Source organism: Castor canadensis, chromosome 5, assembly GCF_047511655.1.
Source record: "Castor canadensis chromosome 5, mCasCan1.hap1v2, whole genome shotgun sequence".
In the NCBI taxonomy this organism is placed as follows: Eukaryota; Metazoa; Chordata; class Mammalia; order Rodentia; family Castoridae; genus Castor; species Castor canadensis.
In genome coordinates, this window is record NC_133390.1 from 62,753,600 (window position 1) to 62,780,510 (window position 26,911).

The 26,911-nt window shown below is 38.1% G+C and overlaps 1 protein-coding gene across 7 annotated transcripts in view; it reads right to left on the reverse strand.

Moving 5' to 3' along the window:
* Positions 1–3,561: 3,561 nt before the first annotated feature.
* The window catches only part of Zbtb20 (zinc finger and BTB domain containing 20), an 815,899-nt gene continuing 792,549 nt past the window's right edge, over positions 3,562–26,911 (reverse strand). For all 7 annotated transcript variants that reach the window (XM_074073198.1, XM_074073194.1, XM_074073196.1 and 4 more), the window contains one exon: positions 3,562–26,583. In XM_074073198.1, the coding sequence (XP_073929299.1) occupies positions 26,162–26,583 (422 nt within the window). In that variant the 3' untranslated portion in view covers positions 3,562–26,161. The remainder of the gene's footprint in view (positions 26,584–26,911) is intronic.

Below are 26,911 nucleotides of genomic sequence, written 5' to 3' on the forward strand. Positions count from 1 at the left end.
CTGAAATCAGGACATGTCCCAAGTAGGCAGTACACTTTGCTTTGTGAGCCATGACAGAGTTAACAAAGCATCACTCGGTGCTTTAAATTAATGTTGTGTAAAAATAGTTAATTTTACAGATGTACTTGTGTTTAGTTTGTAACTTTTGTTTTATAGTTCTGTAAGAGTTATAAGCATGACAGGTTTACCTGATGTTATGTTTGAGCATACTTAAGAATGTTTATAATAAAATAACTTTGGATTATATTATTAATTTATTAGTAAACATAATAAAAATAACCACAGACTTCTTCCTCGTAAGGGGTATGTGGGAAGTACTTTTTTCCTTCAAAGGGGAGTTCGTATTACCTGTTTGAGGAATACTGCTATGTATATAAAAAGCACTGAATTTCAGAAAACCTAAATTTAAACACCAGTTTACTAATTGCTTTGTATTGGAGAACCTCGTATTTCTGAGTCTTTGTCTCCGTAAATTGGTGTAATAATAGCTCTCCCACACAGTGTTCACAGTGTAATTGTGAAGATGGATAGAATTATAAACTGTGACGTGCCATATAGGTAGTGTATGTGCTATTTACAATGACTATAACCCGTATATAAACCACATAACTATGTATTCAATGGGTAGCACAGAGTGTATGGATGGCACAAAAAGAGACAAAAACTCTGGGTGAAGTTGGTTGGCATCATTACGATGTTGCTAAGGTTCACGGAATGATAGGGACAAATGCATCATGAAAATGTTTTCTTCCTTTTTACTTTCTACTTCCTAGAAGATTGGGTTAACTTAGGAGTTCAGTGATTGAGTTGTAAGCAGTATTTTAATTCATAGAGGTTGGGGCTGGGTATGGTGCCTCATGCCTGTAATCCAATTACTAGGGAGGTAGAGATCAGGCAAAATGATCAACAAACAAGCTGGACATGGTGGTTCATATCTGTAATCCCAGCTATGTGGAAGCATAGATAAAAGTTATGATCTAGGGCAGGTTTGATAGAAAAATAAAGTGAGACCCTAACTGAAAAATAACCTAAAAGCAAAAAGGGGTGGAGGTATGGCTCAAGTGGTAGAATACTGCCTAGCTAGCATGAGGTCCTGAGTTCAAACCCTACTACTACAAAAAAAAATCATAGAGGTCATTGTGAAGTTTTTAGAGTTCATTGGTGACCTTGCAGTGTGGAGGTCTCTTTATGACTCTCCCATGCCAAGCTCATGCCTGGATTCTTGTGCTCCGCACACCAGTGGAAATGGCCATCCACACTCTCCTCCAACCCAAAGCCTAATGTCCTTGTGAGTTTCCAAATTAGATTGCTTTTCCTTAGACCCTTCCCTGACTTGCCCTAGCCATTACCATCTTTCTGTTAGATTATAAACTCCCATGGCATTGGGAGTTTGAATGGAACAATATAGCTCTTGATTTTATATGAACCTCTATTTCTAGTTAGATTTTTAAGCTTACCATGGCTGAAGTAATTTCCTCCATTTCATTTATACACTGTACAATGTTGAATCATATACAAATGCTTCATAAAGACTCGGTGAGTTTGATTAAGGTGAGCTGACCTTGCCAAAGACAAACAGATGAAGTTGTCCTGATCACATGAGCTTTTTTTTATGAGAATGGTGAGGTTAGAGAACACTTTGGGTAGGGCTCATCTAGGAAAGGATCTAGGGAGCAAATGGACCTGATGGGGTAGAGCTTCAGGTTCACGGACAAATTTTGTGCCATAAACTTCCCATTTCTGCATGTAGATCTGACAAACCCAAGAGATGAAAACGAGGCTAAGTGTCAGAGTCACGGCTGAACAGAGATGAGGGGACCCAAGGACAGGTGGGTCTTGTGTCATTTGGAATTGATTATTTCCATAGGAGGTAAATGGATACTGATTTTCACATGGAGAAGGACAAAACTGAATTGACTTGTAGAGCAGTAAGTAAGCCATGCTTTCATTTTTGAGGCTTGGCCACATGTAGGATAATACCCAAATTTGCCTTATATTTTCCCAAAGTGACTTCCACATTAGCAGTCCTGAAATTCCTACTTCTGTGTCAGGAGGACTGATATGTTGATGTATTTTTCTGACCTTCTATGTACAGTTCTTGATTTGAGTAATCTCAGGCTAGACTGGACCACAATGTGTGAGGGAGGGGGAGAGCTGCCACTGCTACAAAGACACAACAGGAAACCAAGGTAAGAGTTTTTTTTTTTTAATTATTCCTTCATATTCAAACTTCACAAACAGTGTGAACTTGTACAATACCTCGGAAAGTGAAACTTACAAAAAAAGTGCTGGTAACATTTAAAAAAAAAAACAACAAAAACCCCAAAAAACAAACATCATTCTTAGCAACATCAATTACTCTTCCACACAAAACAGAAACCTTGTAAAATTTATTTTCGTATTTTTAAGGCGTAATACTTCCGTATAAAGTATATGCAAGAGATAAAACTTCACAGTATTCCAAAATGTCACAATAATAATAATAATATAATAGTATAATGAAGCGCTACAGTTAATTTTTCTTTTTTGAATGTTTTTTTTTTCCTGTTTAAATAACAAATACAAGTCACAGGTAAATATACGTGAGAAAAATACGAGGCTAATATTAAATGGCAGGTAAGGATACTGTCACTGTAAGAAAAAACTGGCAGGATGTGTGTATTTAGTCTATATTTTAAAGCACTTGATAGAAAAGGCGTATGCAAGGTTTTTCAAAACAATTTTTCTGTTTGTTTGTTTTGATAACTGACAACAAGTTAAGAGTATAATGAGAAAAAAAAGGAACAAACTCCTTCTCAAAACTATTGACCTGCTCATCACAAACCATGTATATATGGGTGGATATGTGTGGGTGTTCACATGAGCATGGAGGTCTACGGCACACAGATTGGTACAAGCAGTGTTCCATGCCCACCTGCAAAGACCAGAAGGTAAGTCTGCAGTCATTCAGCTCAGGTTCCTCTTAGGAAATTATTCCTTCAATTTAAAGCTCTCTCTTTGCCTTTCCCTCTTTCCAAACTCTTCCCCAGTTCCCAGATCTTCAGTCTGAAAAGACAGTCTGGTTAGAAAAGTTTCCCTCCATTCAAAATTCACCAGGGACTGGAAACTGCACAGTTTGTGATACCCACACAGACACTGGAAATACTGTTTGGACAAATGAATTATGCTTGTGTGTGTGTGCATGCGCACACGTGTGTATTTTAGGTCTGAATATACAGTGTGTGCACATGTGTGTATGTGTGTGTGTGTGTGTGTGTGTGTGTACACAGTAGCAATTGCAAAAAAGGGACCGTATTCCTTTCCATTGAAGATATAATGTGATAAGAAACATTTCTGTGCAGGGAAAAGGGTTTCTTCGAATCTTATCACAACACTGTGGTGGGAAAATCAGGAATGGGTTCACCTTTCAGCAGTCACCACAGTAAACTTCATTGAGAACACACATGCCCAGATATCTGGTCTGAGCAAATGTGTGTGTTAACAGCTAGCCATTCAGCCAACAGGTAACAGAAAGACAGCAGATAGCAAAACACGTCAATAAGGTGCTCAAAGAAAAAAGTGGCACCCACTACTCAAATGGATGGCCACGTTAAGGTGCTTCAAAAAAGTTTTTTTTTTTTTCAGTTTTTATTTCAAACATTAAGAGGGTACTGATTTGCACATGGTAGTTCTGAGCCAGGCCAAAGGTTTTGAGATTTCTGACATCTTCCACTGAAAAGGGCTTTCACTGTAGTTGTTTTGTTGACTTGGTTGTGGTCACTTGAGTTTAAAATATTTTGAATAGCCAAAAACTGAAATCAAATCAACATGACTAAAAGAAAACTGATGAAATGGTATAGAACGTTACTGCATTCTCATTGGATCAAGATGGTTTCGCCCATTTTTTCTCTTTCACTAACACTGTTCCTTTTTTCCTTGTTACAATCCATTCCTTATGAACATACAGAAATGACCAGAGTCACTGTAAGTGGCTGTTTTTATTTTTTGTGATCTGTTGCAAGAGTCCAACCTTGTTTCCTCTGCTGCTGTTTGTGTAGCATCTGGATTTGTAATGAGCATCTGATTCTGTTATGTGCATGTGTGTATATGCACATATACACGCCTATACATGTATAATATATACACTATATATATGTGGATATATATATAGGAAGTGTGTATACACTTATACATTATATAGTGTATATTGTTTCAACTGGAGATAAACTGAACTGGGTTCAGACACTAGCACATGTTTCTTTCCCCTGCTCCCTCTGTATATTTTAAACAGTCTGGAGCTTTTATTTATTTTTAAAGTGCATTTTCAATGCAGAATAACTGTAATCCACTGATTCCTTGAAAACATTTTTGATGAGAAAAATCTGACGGTTCTCAGCCCCAGGCAAGAGAAACCTGGGTTTGGTCATGCTAGGGGCTGACGTGGCAGTGCCAGGCTTGTGCCTGAGTGATTACTGAGCATTCTGGACTCCGGGCACCTTAGCAGCAGCAGCAGCAGCACCTTTATGAGAAGGTAGAGATGGAAGAGGAAGAAGGAAGGAAAGCTCAGATGAGGAAGAATGGGTTTGTTGTGGATGTGCATATGAGAATCGCTAACTTTGACTGTAGTGGATTTGTGCAGTCCCTGCGTGGCTTCGGCTGAGAGATGCCGTCTAGTTCTTTCCTCACCAACTGACACCAACCTCAAGCCTCACCCATAGGTCCCCACTGCCGAAGCTGACTTCTGTGTCAGTTTCCTGTGGGTATGTGAGTGCCAGTATCAATTAGGAATAAGGCACCAGAGAAATCAAAATGTTACAAAAAGATGCAAAACCCCATTTCAAAGAGCCTTTTCCATTGCTCCATTAAAATATTGCATGTGATACCTTTCATATATGTGTACTTAAAGTGTGTCAAAGACAGTCTCTGAAAAGAACATACAGTCTCTGAAAGGCCCTTCAGCACCAGAGATCTTTAGGAATGCACCCTTTGTCAAAACACACCCCACCTCCCACCCCATGCCCACCCCACACCATGGGAGCAAAAGCACCAAATCGGGGGAACAAGGCCTCCTGCCTTGCTCGCCTCATTTTGATAAAATCAAAGAAGTCTATGAAATAGAAATTTCAGAAGTTGCTCTAAAATCAAATGGATTTAGGTTCTCAGGTATCTGGTTACTTGATGCTCTGAATGTCCAAAGAGCATCGTGGAGGGGTTGAGATGCTTATATTTACTGTTTAGGGGGAATGTGCTAAACGAAAATTACTTCTCAAATGATGCCTAGGTCCTCCAATAACACTTCAACCTCCCCTGTCTTTTTATAAAACACTGTAAAAAGGAAGAGGTTCATCTAACTATAAAAGGAAAAAAATGAAGGCACATGATTTTATTCGGCCCCACGCTCCTTAAGAAAAATGGTATTTTGCAGGTGTGTGCGTACGTGTGTGTGTGTGTGTGTGTGTGTGTGTGCTTGCACACATGAAGTAGGAGGCCAAAAGCCATTGGGGCAGTTGTCCAAGGGAAGTTGGGAAGGAGAACAAGAGAGGACTTTGAGACAGAGAGAAGAAAGGAGAAAGGAGGAAATGGAGACCTCTCTTCAGCTTTCTGTCATTGACAGTCTCAAGATTTGGCTGCTTTAGGGTCCAGAAAATAATTTGCTTATCTTGGTCTAGAAAGTGCCCCAGTTAAATATCTCCAGTTAAGCATGTTACAGCTTTTGGTGTTTCCCTTTTCCCTTCCCTCCAGCCAAATGATTTTTTAAAAAATATCACAGTTTTTAAAAATTATTTTTTCAATGTTGAAAAAATATGGAAAAGCTATTGAACAGCCTCAGGGCACACTGCCTCTCCATCTTCACAGTGACGGATGGACGGAGAATCCAGAGTCAAAGAGGAGGTTGGCAAGATCCCTTGTGCTGAGTGGTCCCTTGCCCTACCTCCCCAAGGGCTGGGGGTGCCTTCATAGCACCCATAGCCAGGTCTTCCATTTGGATCTCTGCCCTCTCCCATCCGTGGAATGTGGGCTGCTGAGAAAGGCAGAGCCATGGAAACTGGAGGGTGTGAGAAGCAGGTGAAGGAGATCGAGGCTTGCTCTTGTGAGGCATTGTTAGTAGTGCGGTCTCTTGGCAGCCTCGCCTTGGGATGGGGAACTGTGGTTGCCCATGAGAGGCCGAAGTCCCCCCGACATTTTACTTCATGAGGTCTCAGCCCTCAGGTTCACCACCTTTATACCTCTCTCTGCATCAGCGCTGGCCCCCATAGCTAAGAAGGCAATGATCCAAGACAGAGAGGCAGAGCCAACTGGCTGTGTTATACAAAAAAAGGGCTATGGACAGTGGGATTTCAGAAACAAATTTAACTTTGGTTTTCCATCTTTTTCAAACCATAAAAAATTAAAGCAGGGCTTCGGTGGCTTCGATCATCTGAGATGATCATGTTATATTTTTCTCATTTGGCAAGGCTAAGGCGGGAGGGAAGAGAAAAGGGTTTTCCCATAATTGGTTGAAGACACAGGGTGGTAAAATGCTTCCACGCTTAAACTCACAGTCCAGTGTTTTTGACATTTCATAAATAGCTTTTTTCTCTAAAAAAAGAATAAAACAAGAACAATCCCTTTACTTACTCATCTGAAACAAAATAAACAGCAGTGGGTACAAACTTCTTCTTGTAACAATTACAAAAAACAACAATATAATCCCAACTTTTAACACGCATCTTGAATCAGTTATTTTTTTTTAACCTCAAAACTGCAGCATATCCTTAAGGGCAAACTTTTCGATTAGTTTTTTTCTTTTTTTTTTTTTAAATAATGTCTTCACCAAAAAAACAGTCTTGTACCAATAAAATGCATTCAAAAATAGAAAATATTACACAACAAAAATATGTATCCTTCCTTTCCAAAAAAGATTCTTCACAAAAAAATGTAGAAAAAATTCCAACAATTTTTCCCCTCTCCTAAACATTAACTTTCAGTCTAGGGCACAATTATTTATTGATTTAAATGTCTATTTTTGCATAAAATATGGAAGATGCAAAATATTTATGGTATTAGGATTGTGAAGTTACATCCACTCCCACCCCTATTCTAAAACAAAACAAAACCAGAAAAACCCAGCAAATATTAAACAAATGGTATATCCAGTTGGCTAAGAGCTGTCCTTGCTTTCACTGCATTTGTATGGGTTAACTGGCCCTGGTGATATTGGGGAATGCTGAAGAAGGAAGAGCAGACTGGATTCAAGAGCTTCTTTAGCATATGCCAATGTCCAGTGAGTCATATATAGTCTCCCATGTTGCGGGACCATCACTGCAAATCCTCATGAGAAGAGAAATGCATGAGGTAGCCCATGGGTCGTCAGAAGACTGAAATGTGTCTGAGTGTGCTCTGTATACATATATCTTTACAAACATTGTGTGTATAATTTCTTTTTCCTTGACTATGTGGAGCTGAAGCATAGAATAAAAAGTAACCCAGAGCTCCAATGTTTGAGGAAGGCTGGGGTATTTTCCCACAGTCTCTTTCACATTGAACCTGTTTAGGTACTAAATGGAACAATGCCAAGATCTCTCATCACAAAGGAATGCCTCATTTTCTCCACTCGTATTGAACCCAGGCTCTGCATGTGTTTTTAGCGCTGTAGTTTAAATATATATATATATTTTTTCTTACTTGATGGTATTTATCTTTCACGTGGGATGTAGCTTGTAGGTGTATTCAGTATGAACAGATTTTTTCATAGTTTTTTTTACCCCCTGTTTGCTTGCTGGTTTTTTCTTCATGGTTTTTGTTTTGTTTTGTTTTGTTTATTTTAAACAGTGAAATGTGTCCAATTTTATTTCCAGTGCATTAAATAAATTTTAAATTAAAAGAAGAAATAAAACTTTCCCCCTCATTCTTCTAAAGGAAATGACTGATAAAAGTACAATATAATAAAATCAGACATTGCCCAAAATAGCGTGATGTGCAATTTCAATTACATCAAAGAAAAAACAGATAAATAAGATTTACAGAACATAAGCATGAAGAAGTCAAGATAGTATAATCCCAACTATGGTAATGATTGGCAAGCACTGGTTTAAAAATAGGTAAGGCTACTCTTAGATTTCTAACTCAACATAGCTAACCACTGCTCTTCTGTTTTTTCTTTCCACTCTTAATATTTTACTCACTACTTCTTTATTTCCTTAAAATGGACAAATTTGTTTTTATATTTTTGGTCTACAGTAGAATTACATATTAATAATATAATAAAAAGATACTTCATAAACAGGTTGGTACTGCATCCATGTGGGGAAAATAGAAAAAGAGTACTCAAATAGACATAGTAAATGGATTCTATTCTTATAAAAATAATCACAAATGTAATAGAAATTATAATCAGGGTACAGATTAAACTGAACATAAGCATAGAAAGATATATTTTGGATAATATAAACTCCTGACAAGCTATGCCCTAGAATTGCAGCCTAAAAATGTCTCATGGTTTCCGTCTTTCCACAGCCTCACTCAAAATTCAATGGAAATGGAAACAAAAAGAAAATAAAGTAGACAGGTGGTTGAACCAGCCAAAACTTCAGAGTTATCTTAGTTGACTGGTCAAGATCAAGTAGACACTATTTGAGAAACTGGCTGGCCAGAGGGGAGCTGCTAATTGTATTTGTTTTTAATTTTGGAGGAGTTCCTGGTCCACTGATGAAGAGAGAAACCAAGGAACCAAGTAGTTCTTCTAGTAACATTTGTGAGATGAAATATAATTCTGAGAGAGAAGACATGGTGGCGAGGTGGGAAAGAGAAGAGTTAGGAAAATAGGTAAACTTTGGGTACCACCTCTTTTGTTTGTGTCAGCACATTGTTTCCTTCTTTCTGAGCATCCCTTAGGATGAGCTATAGGTCCCAATGTCTTCTGAGTAAATACGTGTCAACTCAGTTGTTGACATGATAGCCATACTTACTGGCCTCCCACTCTGGAGGGTCCCCACACCCCTACTTCCCACTGTGCCTGCCTCTGATAAGGCAGAGAAAGGTGTACAGAATTGTAATGGCAGAGGCTATTTACACTAACTATCCCTAACTGTCATTGATCCACACTGATAGTTCAGTGTGGAAAAAAAAGAAAAGACTTGGTAAGAGTTTAGCTTGTTAACCAACAAATGTGAAGTTCCGCCCCCCCCCCCCAGAAAAAGAAGAGGAAGAGGAAGAAAGAGAAGGAGGAAGATGAGAAGGAGAAGGAGGAGGAGAAAAGAGGAAGGAGGAGAAATGGCAGGAGAAGAAATTCCTCAGAAATACTGCTTTTGGTTTTTTCCATCTTCAAATTGTCCTTGGTTTTTCTCTCATTCAGTTGCTCCAGTATAAAGGAGAGTTTGGAATCTAGTGCAAATATCATCAAATCACAGCATTCCAGGAGCAATATCCTATCCCTTCATCTTAAATGGATACTATCCCTTCAGACCTCCTCAGAAGACTGGGAGCAATGGTCTAGGAAAGCATAACTGAATAAATTATTAATCTAGTACTTGCTACAACAAGAAAGGCACTATCACAACAGATCAGCCGCCAACTATTTCCCTTACCATGGGCATGGACATTTCAACTACTCCAGCAACCACATGAAACCCAGACTGTGTGTCTTTTCAATACTTCAGTTCATTGGCCAGTTGTCTGATTTCCCAGTGGGCCACAGCTGTTGGCTCTGGCTGCATAGAGCCCTGACCTGCACTTGTTATATGCTGCCCTATGTTTCATCAATGATCCTTTTTCGGTTCTAATGATTTAGGTCACTCTCTTCCATGGAAGTTTCTTTCTCTCCATCAGTCTCCAGGTCATGACCCTATTAAAAACAGTTTACAGTGTCAAGTACTACTGTGTATTTTTTCTCCCATTTTTTTTAAACCTCTGACCAAACCCTAAGTCATAAAGATAGTTCAGGAGCCTATCTAATGCTAATGTCTCCTATAAATACCACTGTGAAAAGAAGGAAAACCAAAGCATCATTCCTTGACCACCAAAAACATATCCTTTGAGCCTGTTGTAGTACTTTTGTGTAAGAGAGAGGAGGTTGGGCTCTGGAGATGAAAATCTTTGGTGACAGAACTAGAGTGGGTACACAAGTTTCAAGGAAAAAGTTGCTCTCCAAAGCCTCAAGAGAAGTATCCTAGGGCAATTAATGTGAGTATATTTTAAAAGGTCAATTATTTCTTTCTAAAACTTTGGTTTGGTACAGTCATGTCCTCTTAGTGCTAACCCAATACACATTTCTAAGTATCTGTTAAGAGTTCTCCATTTAGAATTCTTATTTTAAACACAGATAATGCTTTGAGTACTTAAAGGATTGCTTATGTTGGTTCTGAAAGCTATACATGGAGTTTGTCTAACTAGCATGGTTGACAACTTCTGCAAAAATTTTAAGTTTAGAGTGGTAGACTTGGACAGATGCCAAAGAGGAGAGAGAAAGAGATAGTTGTCCATAGTATAATCTTAGGAAAGAGGTCTCAACTCAAAGTCTTTCAAAATTGATGCCCTCACCAGTAATAGTGTTCAGAGAAATTTAACATTAGCCATTTTTATGGGTTGCAATTCTTTCTTATGGAACCAGAATTTTCAAAAACTGTCATCTTGGATTCTGAAAGAATCCCTTACCATCTTCACTCTTGTATTATTACTCCCCACACAATCTATTACATTTCTGGCGGTGCAAGATTTTCTTATTAACAATTGCTAAGGAGCTGTTAAACTTTGATTGCTTCTAAGATTTAAAAAGGCAAAAAAATTAATGCAACAAAGAAAAATTAGGAAAGAAACAACTAAACTTGTAGGCACTGTTCAGATCTTTGCTTAATAAGGACAGTCTATGATGGAGCAGTTGGTAGGGTCTGATTAATCCTCCAACTCTTCCTCCAATATTAAAGTTGGCCTAGCTTGTTTCAAAATAAGCCTTTCACCTCACTGGTTTTCAGTGTTTATTGCACTGTTCCCTTACTGTCACCCTACAGGACTGTACCACATGCATGGCCTTCCTCTTTGGTTAGCCTGATCTAGGTTTCACTCATGGATGGAAAATTATGCTCAGGTTGAAAGGATATCTCAACATGGACATGGTTATGCCTTTTTTTTTTTTTTTGAAAGGAGCACAAACCACTGCCCTCTATCACACTGAGATGTGCACCAGCAAGGGGTGTAGGCCAAAGTGAAGACTTCCATATTGTATCATTCAGCTTCCTCATTATCGTACCTCTTACTGAAACTTAGTTGGAAACAACATTAGGGAAATTTCTTCTTCAATGTCCTCCATTTTCTGTACTAACCCAGCTTTTTTAAAAAATGAAAACAGGTTTTATCAGCATGGCAGTTTCTAGGTTTGATCAAGAGTTGGCAAGTTTCCACAGATTCTCACTAACTGCTAAGACTAAGCACAGTGGAAATAATCCTCCATTTCTTTGGAGAATTCTTCATTTCCTAACTTGCCTCTTTCTTTCCCTTACCTAATACACTCTCTCCTGGCACAAGTAAATATGTTTCAGTAGTGCAATGCAGTACAGTCATACTTAGTGCAAAAAAAAAAAAAAAAAAAAAAAGCCCCATTATAGACTCAAAGCTCAACCCTAAACAGCTCTTACTTTTGTTACCAGTGCTACAAAAGCTGGAAATTCAATCTTTACCTCACACTCCTGTGAGTCATCTCTTTTGTTGCCCTTGTTTGTTTCAGCTCAAAGGAAAAAAACTAGCAAGCACCTATGTATTATTCTGTAAAACATTAAGCCAATAGGTAGAAAAATAAAGGGAAGTAGTGCAATTGAAACCAGGGGTATTATTTAGAAGAGGAAAATAGCTATTTAATGCAAAAGTCAGTAGTGGTTTTTACTTATTGGTTTTCATCATGACAAATGGCTAAGGGGAATGGGTACAGAAGTTTTCCTGCTTCCCAAAAGGTCCTAAATTTAACAGTGCTGGGCTCTTATTTTTGAATAGTGCAATCAGCTAATCCTCAAGGGCTATAGGCAGCAGTTACCTTACAGAACATAAACAGGAATAGTAGGAGTGCTCACCTTTCTACATTGACCTCTTTTTCCCTCACTTCATTCCTCTTCTATTTACTCCTTTTTTTCCTGACCACACACAGAGATAGATGTCTACACATGCACAGAAATGTTCAAGGCCCCTCTCAGAATAATGGATTGATAATTGGTACAAATAGCTCAATGACATACTCATACAAAGTACAATTATTAAATATAAAAGTGAATTATTACACCAAAATCAAGATTCTGCATTGTATTTCTTCTTGTATTATTCAGTAAGAAAGAAACAACATTCACAGGAGGATTTGTTATGGAGCTTACTTCTTGCTTAAGATTAATCTAGAATTAGTTTTGGATGTGACAATACAAGTGATTCTGAAGAAATGCTTTGTGTTTGATAGCCCTTATGCACCTGTCTCTTCAGTGTCTGGATCCTCACTCTGCAAATTCGAATCTGTCTGTCTGCTGAGACCCATACATGCATGCCGGAAGTTCCAGGAGAATCAATGTGTAGTTTGGAATAGGTTATGAAAACAAAGAAGTCTGGAATAGCGAGGGCAGCACACTCAAATTACTTTAAACCAAAGTGATCATAGGTTTTCTCTCTGATCAGCTTCTCCCTTTGTTTGCCATGATGAGAGATTACTAAGAGACCCTGCTTTCATCTACTCTGAAAATCACAATTCTTTTAACAATAGTGCAAAAACAAATCTTAATTAGATATATGCAAATTATCCTTAATTTATATCTTAATAGCCTCGCAGGAAAACCGAGGTTCAAATCAGTGGGACTAAGGAAGAAGTTTAACTGCTGAAAATGCCTTTTAGATTTTCTCCTACAAATCTAGAGCTGATTCCAAATCAAAATTTGACTCAAGGAGGGCAAGAGTAAAGTGACTAGCTTTGTTTTTCAATGCTCCCCTATCTGTGAACATAACAAAGTACTTCAGATGATTTCAAAACCTTATCTCATAATTGAAGCATTATTTTATTTTCAGTTATCTCTTTGCATACTCCTTGTGTGCCTGGAGAACAGATTTGGTATAGGAACAGTCAAGGGTTTCTACAAATTCTTTAGATGTGTTTGGTAGCATTAAGAGGAGTCTTAAATCACAAAGGAGTGTAGTTATACTATTTCTTAAAACTATCATAAAAATACAGGGGCAGGGATGACAGAGGATAAGTGGTGACAATGTTCTCTGGTGACCCTAAGAACTGACGTTAGGAATTCAGAACTGTATCAAATTTAGCCCCATCACAGTGTCTTATTCTCCCTCTTCGCTTTTCTTCTGCTAATTGAAATTGAAGTTATTTTAAAGTTTGAGCCAAGAATGCTAATTATAGCACAAAAGACAGGTGGGTTATAATAAGGTTGACAGGCTATTTGTAATTTGAGTTGAGTTGAAAACAGTATGCTTCAAATGAAGTACTAAAATTTCTTCCTTTTTTCCCTTCTAGTTTCTAAATTGGTTTGTCTGTCCTTCTTCTGTAATGGTGGAGCATGGGTGGGTGAAGTTCTGGTAGCATAGCATGTGAATTTCCCACTTATGATCATCTCAGTGCCCAGGCGGGAGAGATGAGATGTAATGGAGAAGTGGAAGTTGGTCTACTTAAGACCCATGGACACATACATTCTTGTAATCAATATAAAAGAGATCCCTACAGTTGTAAAAATCTATAGATCAACTGATTTGGGCATTTTATTAGCACTCCTTCCTTTTCTTTTCTGGGTATTTTGTACTAGATACTAATAAGAAATCTGAAGAGCAATTAATTTATTTTCAGCTTTATTTCTAAAAGGATTTGAGGAGGCAGTAAGGATTCGTAATATAAAATGTATGACCTTCACCTGCAATCAGTTCCCATTCTTTGGCCCCAGACCTGCTAGTTTAGGTAAATAGGGTTTCTTCTTCAAGGAATAGTTTTTATTTTAACTCTTCTATCCTCAAAATGCAGAGAGAATTTCTCTCCTCAAAGCTATTAGAATAAGAGACTTTCACTCTTTCAAGTGCCATTAGAAAAGGAAGATAAGATTTTCATGGAGAAAAGACTCCTTAATGGTAAACTAGAGGGCTTTTCTAAGAGAAAAATGACTATGGTATGTTGGGGAGCAGTAATTTGACTGCCCCTGGATAGCATCAAATAAAAGAATCAAAATCTTTTACTACCTTGAAAAGAAAGAGATAAAGGAAAACAAACAAATCAACAAACTTTACTAAAATACACATTCCTCCAGTTTCAGATTTCTACAAGGTTATAATTATTAATCAAGGTTTATAGATAGCAAACAACTGTTTTAATGTGTAAAAGTACTATCCCTTTACTTTATCATGTTTCACTTTCTTTGAAGGAATTGCATCTATGCACACTTGTCCTAAAGTCCAGTGCAGAAAATAAACTTGTTTGCTACCAGCCTCAATCTCAGAACATTTCCTAAGCTATATGTGCAAATACTAAAACTACTTATCTGTAAAATGAGATGCAGAATTTCTGAAATGCATTGTGGGGGGGGGGAGAAGCAAGCTTTTTATGGGGAAAAGAAAAAAAAATCCCTTCCTAATCTCCCAAACATATTCTATAGTGTGTCTGACCATTATTTTGCTGCATTAATTACTACTAGGGCTGTTGGTGCCTTTAATAGGTGTCGGCTTGGACACAGGAGGCTCACGAGCATTAAGAAATTCATACCCTGGAACTTGCAGAATATAAAAAGGATTTAGACATTAATTTGCAACGAACACAGAGGTTGTGGTGAGAAATCTTGGGTTTCAGGGTTGGAACTCTTCTTGGAGAACTTGAAGGAACATGTCAAAAGGCAGCTTGGATAACTGGACCAAATGGGATCTTTCAGACCAGGTCTTCTCCTATTCTGCCTTACACTTGAGTGATAGTATCTTAGGATTTAAAAGAGAGTCTTTTATTCCTTGAGAAGACAATGCCTGAGGATAAGAGTACTGTAGATAAAGAATGCTTTCAAAAAAGATACCAGGAATCAGAATTGACAAAGGAAAAGAAGGCAATAAGACTGATGAGAGAAGATGCCAAGTGAAGGTCACAGTCTAAAGTAATATAAATGTTGGCTTTAAGAAAAATTGGTTTCCTGCTAGATTCCTGCCTCTGGAAGGCTTTTGAACCTTCTATTTATTCCACTTCATTCTTTGGTGTGAGTTCATATTACAAGTTGTTTTGATTAAGACAAAAGCTGAGTCAAGTCTTAAGTCAAATAAGAATGCATTTATGATATTAAATGACGGTTCTGCTTGTCAATGTTAAAGCAAGAACTGAAAGCATACCCCATGCACTTCCAAATGTCATAGACTTTGTCTTTATATTAGCCAAGAAACAACGTGTTACCATGGCAAGAGCACTGGACTAGAAGTCAAGGAAGACTGTGTTACACGCTAATTGTAAAGGTGATATTACTAGAATCCAGAAAAGGATATACCAGGTGTGGCATCAGTCTTCTGGGCAGTGCTCTGGGGACCAGACAACTGTAATCTATTGGAATGAGAGATCTCGCGTGATGACCAAGTTATATGGCGAGTAGTTAGGAACTGGGCACTGTACTGCACCGCCCTTAACTGTACATTCAGCATGACTCTCATTTTCTTTAAGCACATGATATATGTGTGTTTAAGCAATCTCTGGTTGCAAAGCACACTTAAGAAACTTTATGGATCTTTTCGTCCCTTGGTAAATTACTGCTCAAAATACTAGACCAATTGATATCTGTTTTTTTCAAAAAAGATAGTAAGTGAAAAATTCTCCTACAGTGTAAGTGGCTTTACTTGTCTGAAAAGAACTCTCAAAAGCTGGAACAATTACCAAAATTATTTTGAAATATTAGCTCTTTCTCTGGATTCCTTTAAATCTAGTATCTGGTAAACATGTCATTTCACTAAGTATTAGCAGGAGTTTAAATAGTTGACGTTAGTGATTTTTTTTCCCCCAGAAATGCTCTACTCATATCAAGAATTTGAAAAGTGTGATTTTTTTTTTTTTAAAAACCACAGAAAATACTTTTCTCTTTATCTTTGGCCAAATGTGAAGGTGAGGGGAATTAATGATCTCAGCTAGTGTAGTTGACATTTAAAAATGTGACTCAGGTCCTCCCACTCTCAAAAGAATATTGACAACTTTTAAAATCTGAAGCTAAAATGAAGACATGTTTCTTTGTGCCTTCAAGTCTCAAGTTTATGAAGTTTTAATTTAAAGAAGGACATTAAGAAGGGATGAGAGGAAGGAGGAGAAACGAACAGTCAGGGGTTATAATGTAATATTAGAGTTGGAGGGGCAGGAATGAGACAACTGTGTAATTCAAAGTAGTCTTAAAAGAAGTGAGAACTAAAGAGAACAGGTAGGGAAAAAGAAAGAGGAAAATAATGGAGTTGATACAATTTAGATAGTATGTGATCACTGGGGAAGGAGTAGCCTCACCAATATTTAGTTCATAATTATGTTTGTTTAATAGACATGTATCTAGTTGAAAATGGAGAACACATTGGTAATCTGATTACCAGACTCAATATTGGCCCGTTCAAAGGAGGCTAAGAAGAGGCTGTTCCTTAATGAGTACCAGGCTTCACAATTAGAGTATGTTGAGGGGAACCTGTGTGGATGGGGGCAGAGAACGGCTAGACAGGCACAGCAGAATGGGATGGGGTTGGAAAGATGGAAGAAGGAATTAGTGTAATCATGCTAAGAAGTCTTAGTATTGATCTAAGTCTTTTCCACTAGATTTCATAAAAAGCTGTTTTCATGTTGTCCTGAATATAGAATGGAGGGAGAGACTGGTTGTGGAAACTCAGGGTAGATGAAGGGTTGATACAACTCTGATGTTCAGCATTGGGCTGAACAACTGAAGGAGGCTGAGGAAACTCCTATCTGAAAATACTCTCTGAAAGTATTTCTTGTACAGGAAGACAGGCTGTCTGGTTTCTGAAAGTTCCCATGGTAGGCTGGCTAAAGAAGAAAGGCACTGAATTTCCACTTTTAACAGGCAAGTGGAGATACCAAGAACCAGATCCCCAAGAGCCACCATTTTGTGGATTCTGCAGACTGAAAAATGTGATATGTATTGCTGAGGTCTATTTTTACTAGTCTCTGTCAATAAAAAGTTCGTTAAGTCTGCTTTTAGTTTAAAAACAAATCCCCTGGGAAAATGAACACTATATTGCCAAACTGCCTTTAGGGAAATGTTGAAGACTAGTTAAATTAATTGTAAGCATATTGAAAACAGAAAGTAGTGAATAAGAACCAGTATTTAAAATCAATGTTTGAAAATCCAGTTGGGACAAGTAGGCATTTCACTGTCTAATGCTCTCACCAGAGCAGCCCTTTGAAATGCAGCTTATAACCATGTGCAGACTGAGTAGCCCCTTGGTCATATTTTTAAAAGCAAATATAGACAATGACAGTCCTAAAAGGAGAAATCACAGATACATTCATATGCACTTCTTTTGTTCTTCAGATATTGAAAGGGCCAGCTAAACAAGATCACTTTGAATACGAATCTCTTTGTATTAGCCACACCAAAAAAAAAAAAAAAAAAGTCTTAAAAAAAGTTCTCACTTTCCTACATTTGCTAAGTCTGAGCTTAAAATAAAATCCTAAAATCCTTTAAAGACAATACTGAAGCTGATAATATAAAAAGCAAACTAGAGCAGTAAGGATTATTGTCAACCGCACCCGATTAACTGCAGCAGGTTGGTGATGGGTGATATATGCAAAGAAATAATATTTCAATCATCTCATGATCATAGGCAGATTCGAAAGGTAAAATGAATATAATGTAATATATATTTCAATAGAGTTGTTATATATTATGTGTATGTTCTAGGTTTCAGAAATACTGCAATGTAGTGTACTGTATGTAAGTAAGCCTACCTAAACAGTAACTCATAGACTTCCACAAAGTCACTATTACTATTAATTAAAAAATCAAAATTAAAAACAAAAACAAAAAACAAAATTCATTTTTCCAGTAAAAAGAATACCTATGGTTACAGTCACAGACTTCTTTTGGATATAGAAAGACAATGTACATTTAAAAATGTAATAACAAAAAAGTTGCAACTGTAAGTAGCCTTACTTAATGGGAGGAGAAAAATCACCAAAATAGAAGAGGAAAGAAAATGTCCTCTGAATTCTGTAAAGCAGAAATAATCTACACATCATAAAAAATAAGAAACCATGTTGTAAAAGAAGGGCATAGAAGTGAGAAAACTGAATCTGACTGTTGCCAGGCCACCAAGCCATCAGAGGCAGCTCTGAGAGCTAGGCCCATTTATTCAGTATATTACACCAGAGTGGTATTCTACTTTAATGTCTGGCATGAGCAAGAGCCAGCAATTCTTAGAGATTCTCCCCAAATTATTCCCCTGATAGTCTATTGGTTTGCTAGACATGGTAAACAATTCACTCCTGGAAAGACTTGGGCAAAGGCCACACTGGTTTCAGGAGTCACAGTTCATGAATGATGGTGGCGTCCTGCAGGAGCAGGCAGCATGGGGAAGCTTTATTCTGGGAGTAAAACTCACACGTGGGTTTCTGTGTGTGCACACACAGGATTTCAGAGAGGAAAGGAACGGAGGCCTTTGAGCCCTGTTTGGCCTTGGCATGAATGGGCCTCATGTGCCTGGCCTTGATGCCCCTCCTCCAGGAGACCTGGTAAGGTGTCCTGGGTCACTGCTCCCTCTGGTCTGCTCCCCAATTGGGCACTTGTGCTCCATCTTCTTCTTGAGGAAAACAGCCTGTCCTGTGGGTTTGCTGTAGAGCCAACAAGCTGCCTTTGTTTCTTCCAATTCTGAAACACTACAAAAAGCAACAGAGTGGGCAGGTGACTGCTTCCTGGGAAGGGAGCCACAAGTCTGAGCACAATGGTGGGAAGAGGCAACTGTACCTGCACACAAGACCTTTGCCTGTGTGTGCTTCATTCCAGAGGCACACACAGGCATATACACAGACAACAATAAATATACACACAAACATGCATACACATACCAGTAAATCCAATAAAAGTGTAGTATTTGTTCAAGTTTCTCATCAAAGGGATACACAGAAATTACTGATGGTTGAGCTCCTTCAGGATGCCCAAAAGCCTCATCACAGACACAGAGGCACCTGACTAAGGCAACACAGGAGAAGCAGTATGTGAGATACGTCAGCTCTTTGACTTCTAACTAGATATTCCAAAATTGATCACATTGTCACTAGAGAATGAGATTGTAGGACAGTTTTGGACTAACAGCGCTTCACACTCATATACAGACATTCTGTATGGAAGCTCTGACATACTGGATGAGCTAAGACCCTTTATTTACAAGGTAAAAATGTTGCTGGGCAATCTCAACTGTGGTAACAGTCATGGGAATAGATGTCTCCTATGGGGTTAGTTTTTCCTCTCTGCCTTGGGTGTTATCAGAATCTCATGAGCGTCTGAATCAAGAAACCTCTGAATTTTAAAGAAGGCTAATTAAACATGCCCCAAATGGGACTGCCATTGAGTAGATTGTGTCTATGACCTGCCAACTGTGCTCCTTCACTAGACTTGAAAATTCCAATTTTTTATTTAAACAAAGAACCACTGGATAAACCAGATGTACTCCAAAACTGAGAAAAAAAATTTGGAGATATACACTATACACTATCTAGGAAAAGAAAGTTTTCTGTTGGGATTGTTTTCCCTTTAAAGGGATATTTGAAACTGACACCTCAGGTACCTGTGATTATGTTTTATGGGATTCACTATTAGTAGTAGGATGTCTCTTTTACAGTCAGCCTAGACCTATCAATGAAACAGAGTAGATAGGAAATATCAGCCACTTCCTGAAGCAGCCAGTTCCAGACCAGTTTGGTGCCTCCTCAAGAAGTCACTGTTTCCATGGTCCTCAGTCATGAATAGGGCTTATTTGTAACACAGCTATTAGAAAAAAAGCAAGCAATGTTCACATATCTCCACAGCCTTCCAATTTCTATTTTTTTGTCCTCCTCTCTGGGCTTTCTAATTTAATTCTCTAAGTGACTTCTTGTGAAAATAATTTAACTGAGATTGCTTCAGATTAGATTTCAGTCTGAAAGTATTCAGTCTATGGAAAAATAGGTGGGACCTGAAGAAGCCACTGGAGTGAAAGGTTATTTTCAGTCAGAGGTGTGGAAAGGTGATGTTTCTTGTTTCAACCCAGGGCATGTTTACCCCACATTCAGTGTGTGTGTGGGGGGGCGGTTTCTGAAAAAAAAACTCATGCTATGCAGTCTTCATTTTTACTTCTTTACACTAAAAAGAATGGGAACAAACCCTACTGTCTGGGATCTGCTAATGTACATAACTGACTGCTATGGATTCAACATTTAAGGAAAGAAAATCTTCAGAGATTTAGAAAGCTCTCTGGGGGAATTTTGATCAGCTGCTCATCTTGACTCCCAATACTAGAATTGATACTTTGGATTAGTCATTTCCACATGTGTGTTTACAAAATACGAGTCACAAGAGCCTTGGTTCTTGTAGAGGCTTACTGGTATCAGAAAAGGTAACTTTACACAGGAAGTCCTTCAGAATATAAAAATATTCTCTCTCAAGGTCAAAAGCTCTTCTGTGCCCATTTTCTGCCCTGGGTACCAGGGCAGAAAGTTTGCCCTGTGTTATTGATTTCCTGGATACCTAAGAGAACAGCCCTTTTCTTCATGAAAACACTGAGAGCAGAAAGAGGTTATGGATGTCTCAGTTGAGAAGTTATGTCCAGCAGAAAGCCAGTGTTTGAAGCTCAAGCCCTCTTCCTCATTCACTGCAGCAGTCCCAGGCATTGGGTTGTTTTGCTTTTTCTATGGAGTTAGGAGATCTATTGAAATTCTAGTGCACCCTTCTCTTTCTTTGTCACCAGGTCACATGGTTCTGTCTTTAGTGTCCTATTTTTCTTTTCTTTTTAAATTTCTTTTTCTGGGGTACAAAACTGGCTGTTTAAATAAAGTTCTTTTCTAGTGTGTAAAGAGGTTTCTCAGAGCCAGAAATCACTCAAAAGAAAGTCTGTCGACCCTACCCATGGAAAAGCCCAGAGATTTCTTTAAATACCTCTTGCCAAACTTCCTAGTTTTGCGATTGGATGTTTTCTGGCTTAGCATTGTTGGGTGTTGAATACATTTTACTATTCTTTTGTTCTCTTCCCCAGAGCTTCCATTACCCTGGACTTCAACTCATTACTAAATTATTCTTTTAGAAGATTTCTTTTAAGAGTCAGTGGGTATCCTCCTGTTCTCAGTCCCTAGGGCATCTCAGGTTGTGTCTGCTCTTGTGTTGCACCTTATTTTTGTTCCCTTTGCTGCAACAGCATGCTGGCCACAGCAGAGGCAGCCTGATGGGATCATCTGATACCTTTTCTGCAGAATCATATATCCCCTGTGCCCAGCCCAAATTAATTAATTAACTTCTTTAATGACAACAGAGGAAGGCCCAGGGATGGGCATATCTGTTGTGCATCCCAGCCAGGTCTACCTCATTTCCCCCATTCCTAAGGGCAACAGGAGTTGGGAGTATTACAGAGGATCCCCAACAAGGAAGCAACAAGAGCCTTTACTATGTTTTCCTGGGGATCTGAGTGATGTTATACGGGGTGAACTTCATTTTTAACTTCTGTACTGAGAGAAATACTGATTTGGGAGCATGAGCAGGTTGCATACTGCTGGTATGATTGCATGATGGGAATACATGTAGGTCAAGACTACAGATCTTAAAATGAGATAAACCTACCCAGAGGAAACTTTTTCTTTTTTCATTATCAGAATGGACACATTCTTCCTGTTCATGGTTTGGAAAAGGTTTCTTAGTCCTTACAGAATATTAAAAATGTTAAAAATAAAACCTCTGTAACTTTTAAACAAAGCAAACCCAAATCTTTCTAAGGCCAAGACCTACTGTGACTTCTAAGATGCAAAGAAGGAATGGCCTACAGTTGGAATATGATTTGGGAATTATCCACCACACTTACTCATGGCACAAACAGATTCAAAACATTAGGAAATTGTGGAGGGAAAAGGCTACAAAATTGTTATAAGGAGTGAAAGCGTACAATTCAATTAAAATACACACAAAAATATTTTGAGAGAGATTTTCATTTCAGAATTTTTTGGGGGGCTCTGGCTTGTTTCTCAATCTTTTCTTGTTATAGAGCTGTATCAGATCAGTGAATTATGATTTCTGTCTTCTTAAGTGTTATATTTTACACATTTAGGGGATCTTTTTTGCACAAACATTGGAATTTAGTAGGGAAAAAAATTGCCTACTATGCTAAGATACTACCAATGTTTTTAGAACTAGGAAATTTTATTTTTTATATACTGTCAAAATATCTTGAGATAAACATTACCCTTTGACTTTTTTCTTTTCTCTTGTTTAATATATTCCTTTTAAAATCATAGATGCTAAAAGAAAATGTTATTTTCCATAGCAGTTCTTGCTCCCTGTATTCATTTAAGAGGTCTTAAATCTGGAACATTTGCTCCCATCTTATCTAGTTTTTTTCTGGCTACTAAAAAGAATTTTTAAAGCACTGATAGCATCCTAGCATGAAGTTCTAAATGTAAGAAAACCATAGGATTTGAAACCAAAAATGAGAAGAATCCATACTGATTCTTTGATCTTGAGGCAAGATATGTTTCCCAAATTTTAAAGAAATTTGTGATTGCTGAATTGTGATGGAGGGCTGGCAACCTGGAAGCGTCTGTGTCCTTTTGAAATAGGTACAGACTGGTTATTTTTAAAAACATAGGTTTGGAAAGCAGACCTTCAGAGCCAGACATACATCAGTAGCCCCACAATAGGCCCTTTGCAAACTCCCCCAAATTAGAGCTCCCAAGCCAATCTAGCTTCTTCCTGTTTCCAGAGAACAGTTTGTCAACTATGTTAACTTTTGAGATGTTTGGGAGAGAAAGATGTACAGCAGGAACAAATCTACTGCCATGCAAAGCAGGGTAGTACATTTTGTCATGGACTACAATGTATTATTACCTCACCATGAATTCTTTAGGGACTACCAATTTTTTTTTTCCTTTTAAAAAAGAGAAATTTCCTTTACATGAAGAGGATGAACATCAGGGTTTCAAGTCACCTGCAGTTTTTTTCTCTACGTGTTCTGTAATAAAATGTGGACTTTAACCCAGTTGCTTAGCTTTTACAGATAAATCAGCATGACGGCAAATGGGTCTCTCAAATTTGAGAAGCAGACAGCTTCTAGACATTTGTGGCTAGAATGGCACTCAAGATCAGCTTTTTTGGAGATATTATGAATTCTGCCTACTTTGCTAAGGTTTAAGTGATTATTTAAATGTCTATTTTCAAATAGTTGAAAAAACTTTAAAGTTGCTTTTGACCCTCTTTTATTTGTACTGATTATTTCATGCAATTTTCCTCCAGGTTAAAAAAATTTCTCAATTCTAATCCTTTTTATTTTATGGGATGAACGGCTTGTTTTTCAAAATATAACAATTCCATAACCTAGTTAATTAATGCTCCCTCTGTTGGTGGTAAGTGGAAATACTAAATCAACACTGATTTTTTTTCAACAGCAAAATTAGAAATAGAAAAATGGACTTTTTGTATTTCTGAAGCTGACTTTATAGCAAGTCACACAGCGCTTGGTAGGACTTCTCTTAGAAATTGCAATAGGTGATCCTCAGTAGTTAACTACCCAAGTCTACATTAAAACTTCTAGCAAAATATCTACCAAATAAAGCACCATAGGACCAAATCAAACTCACACATACTGCAGTTACACAAACTACTAAACATCACAAAGAACTCCTGGAAAAGAGCCAAGTTAACCAAACATCTAAAATATATGAATAAAACCAATTTAGTCATTATAGAGTTGCTTGCCTTGGAAGATTTTCCCTCATTTGTGGCATGGTTTTTGTAAATAAAACTCTAACAGGAAAACTAGAAGGAAAATTAAATTAAAATGTAGAGTGACTTTGAAACTAAAATATCCTCTTTTTTCTTTTTCTTTGTAAAAAAATTGTAGTATGGTGTTTCTCCTTTGTTTAAAGATTTTTTTTGAAGTGTATTAAAACATGCTTAGTAATAAAATTACTTTCGAAGGATTAGTTAAGTTTAAAAAGTCCTATTTTTGAGCTGGAATCCCTTCAGGACACTGTGTATAATGGAAAAAATTTCTATTATGATTTCCTGATCAGGACCGAGGAGAGAAATCCCAACTAGGAAGAGAGACTGGCCTCTGGGATGATGCAACAGATTGGTGGCCTTTTGAATGGTGGATATTGGCATCAGGGAAATTGTATATTTCCCTAAGACCTTTCCAAAAAGCAAGGATTAATAATCATCTAATGAATGAACATCTTATTTAGCCCTCTTAGCCATGGTGGAAAGAGTCAGAAGGTGATATTTGAAAGGAAGAAAGTAATTTTGGCATCAACGCATCATGGTTCGTAACAGGCTTCTCTTAAGGATGCTTGCAGAGTTGCCAAGGGTGAGGAAGGGTGACTCCTCCCCCTGGCTGACCACAGAAGAATCCAACTCATTTGTCAAGGTCTCTATACCACTAGTGTTTCATCAAAGAAAAAAAGCAAAGTCAATAGAAATTCTAGAATCCTAAGAGCTCAATGAAATTTTGGAGAAGCAAGAAGTCTGTTTCTGAAAGATAAAGTCCCTCTCATTTAAAAGAACAGACTTCTAGATGGATCAGTGAAACAAATATTCAGTGGAGCAACTTAAGCTTGCTAAAACTCAAAGAACTACGTATCAAAATACAAAGCAGCAGTTCAAATTACAGCAGGGATGGGCGGGGCCACGGGGGCCCTCATCAACCCAGGCAATACTTAAAATAATAAAAATTAAGAAAAATTTTTAAAAAATGAAGAAAATAACCTTCCTCTCTTTCAAATATAGCTTTAGTTGCCTTTTATTCTTTCTATCTGGAAGCAGTATCGCTAACCTTAACAGTCTTGACTTACCAAAAAATATATATGTGTGTGAAATAAAAGAGAAGGGATTGGTGGCAGTGTATGCAAAACCAAAATTAAAAAAAAATTACTTTTAACAATCTCACTTTTTTTGTTTTTTTTTACACAAATACTGTTGTAAATATATTAAAAAAATCAGCATTCTATCTGGTAAACGTCACTTTTGCCCCTCTATAAAATTTTGAATTAAAAAAGCCTCAAGAACTTTTTATTGTTCCCCCCTCCCTCCATTCTCTTTCTTTTTCTCTTCCACAAGAATATATCCTCACACTTTTTTTTTTTTTGCAAAGATTGTTGGAAATAATCCTTCTCTTGTACCTAGAAACATAGGTGCAAATCTCTTATATCTTTGTTTTATCTGCATTCCTGCCTTTCATGAAAGTCCCTCTTGATTGTGCTGAGGCTGTGGCTCAGCGAAGACACTGAATAAATACGATAGCCACTGTTGCTTGTTGCTTGTCCAAGTCTTCCTGGCTTCTGTTGAAAGGGGGAGGGGGAAGTGGAGGAGGTGGGCCAGGGTGTGTTGGATTGGCAGAATCGGGGGCGGGGAGAAGCCTGCCATGCCACTTTCTTTCCCACACCTCTGCACCCACAGCCACCTCCCACCCCACAGCCCTTTTATGAAATCAGACATCATGGTAGGTGGAAAACAGCAGGGCCTTTCCTCTGGGTTTTCAACCAGAAGTGATAATCCACAGTTTTAACTGGTTACTGTGAAGTCCAAGCGGCCAGAATTGTGAAAATGTCCACTGAAACACTGCAAGCGGTGTACTTAAAGACAGTAGGCCTTTTAGATTTTGTTATATATTTTGTAGTGCTCTTCACAAGTGAAAAAAAAAATTTTTTTTTTTTACTTTTTTTTTTTAAAAGATTTTTTTTTTTTTTGTAAAGAAGGGTTGTATTTAGAGGCCAGTAGCTAGAGATCCAACCAGTGGACCTCCTGAAGCACTACCAGGCCTTAAGGCCACCATCCGAGGGGGACCGGGAAAACTATTATTCACCCGAGCCTCCGGAAATGTTATGTACCAGCAGGCAAAAAACAGTTCTTCATGTAGTACAAAATGAAACAAAACAAAAACAAAAACAGAAAGTAAAAACGAAACCAAAACATTTCTTAAATTCTAGTGCCATAGCTTGTTTTGTTTGTTTATTTCTTTTTTGTTGTTGTCGGTTTTGTTCATAGGAAAGAGAGAAAAATACTACTTATCCGTCAGACACATGCATCCTCATATGGTCGTTGAACTGCTCGATTTGGTCAAACTTTGCTGGGCAGACGGAACAGACGTAAGTGGTCCCCTCCGTGCAGGCCACCACACCCGGGGGGCCAGCGCGGGCACCTGGGGGTGTGCCTGCGGGAGGGGTCCCGTTGCTGGCACTGTGCAGGGCCACGTGTCGCTCCAGAAGGGTCTTGTGGGAGAACTTCTTTTTGCAGATGTAGCACTCATAGGACTTCTCCCCCCGGTGGAGACGCATGTGCACATTGAGGGAGCTCTTCTGGGTGAAGCGCTTGTTGCAGATGCTACACTGGTATGCCCTCACTCCTGTGTGTGTCACCATGTGCTTGATAAGGTAATCCTTTAAGGAGAAGGAGCGCCAACAGATGCTGCATTGGTGGGGCTTCTCACCTGTTGATGTGGGAAGAGACAGCAAGCAGGACAGAGCAAAACATACCCAAGGTGGGAGAATGAGAGACAGAAAAACAAGACAACGAACAAGAAAAACAAAAAAATTAAAAAAAAAATAAAAATCTTATTGCTTAATGGATCATCCTTGATTGGAAAACCTTCCTGGCCTCTTATGTTCAGAGAAAGCTTGCTTTAAAGGGATGCCAGAACAGTCTAGAGTTTTCCATTTCCCCTTGATCAAAATGGCTCTTTTGGAAAGCTACAAGATATTGCTCACAAGGGTCATTCTGTGGAGTAAAGGGAAGGCTACTTCTTAAGAGAGTCATTT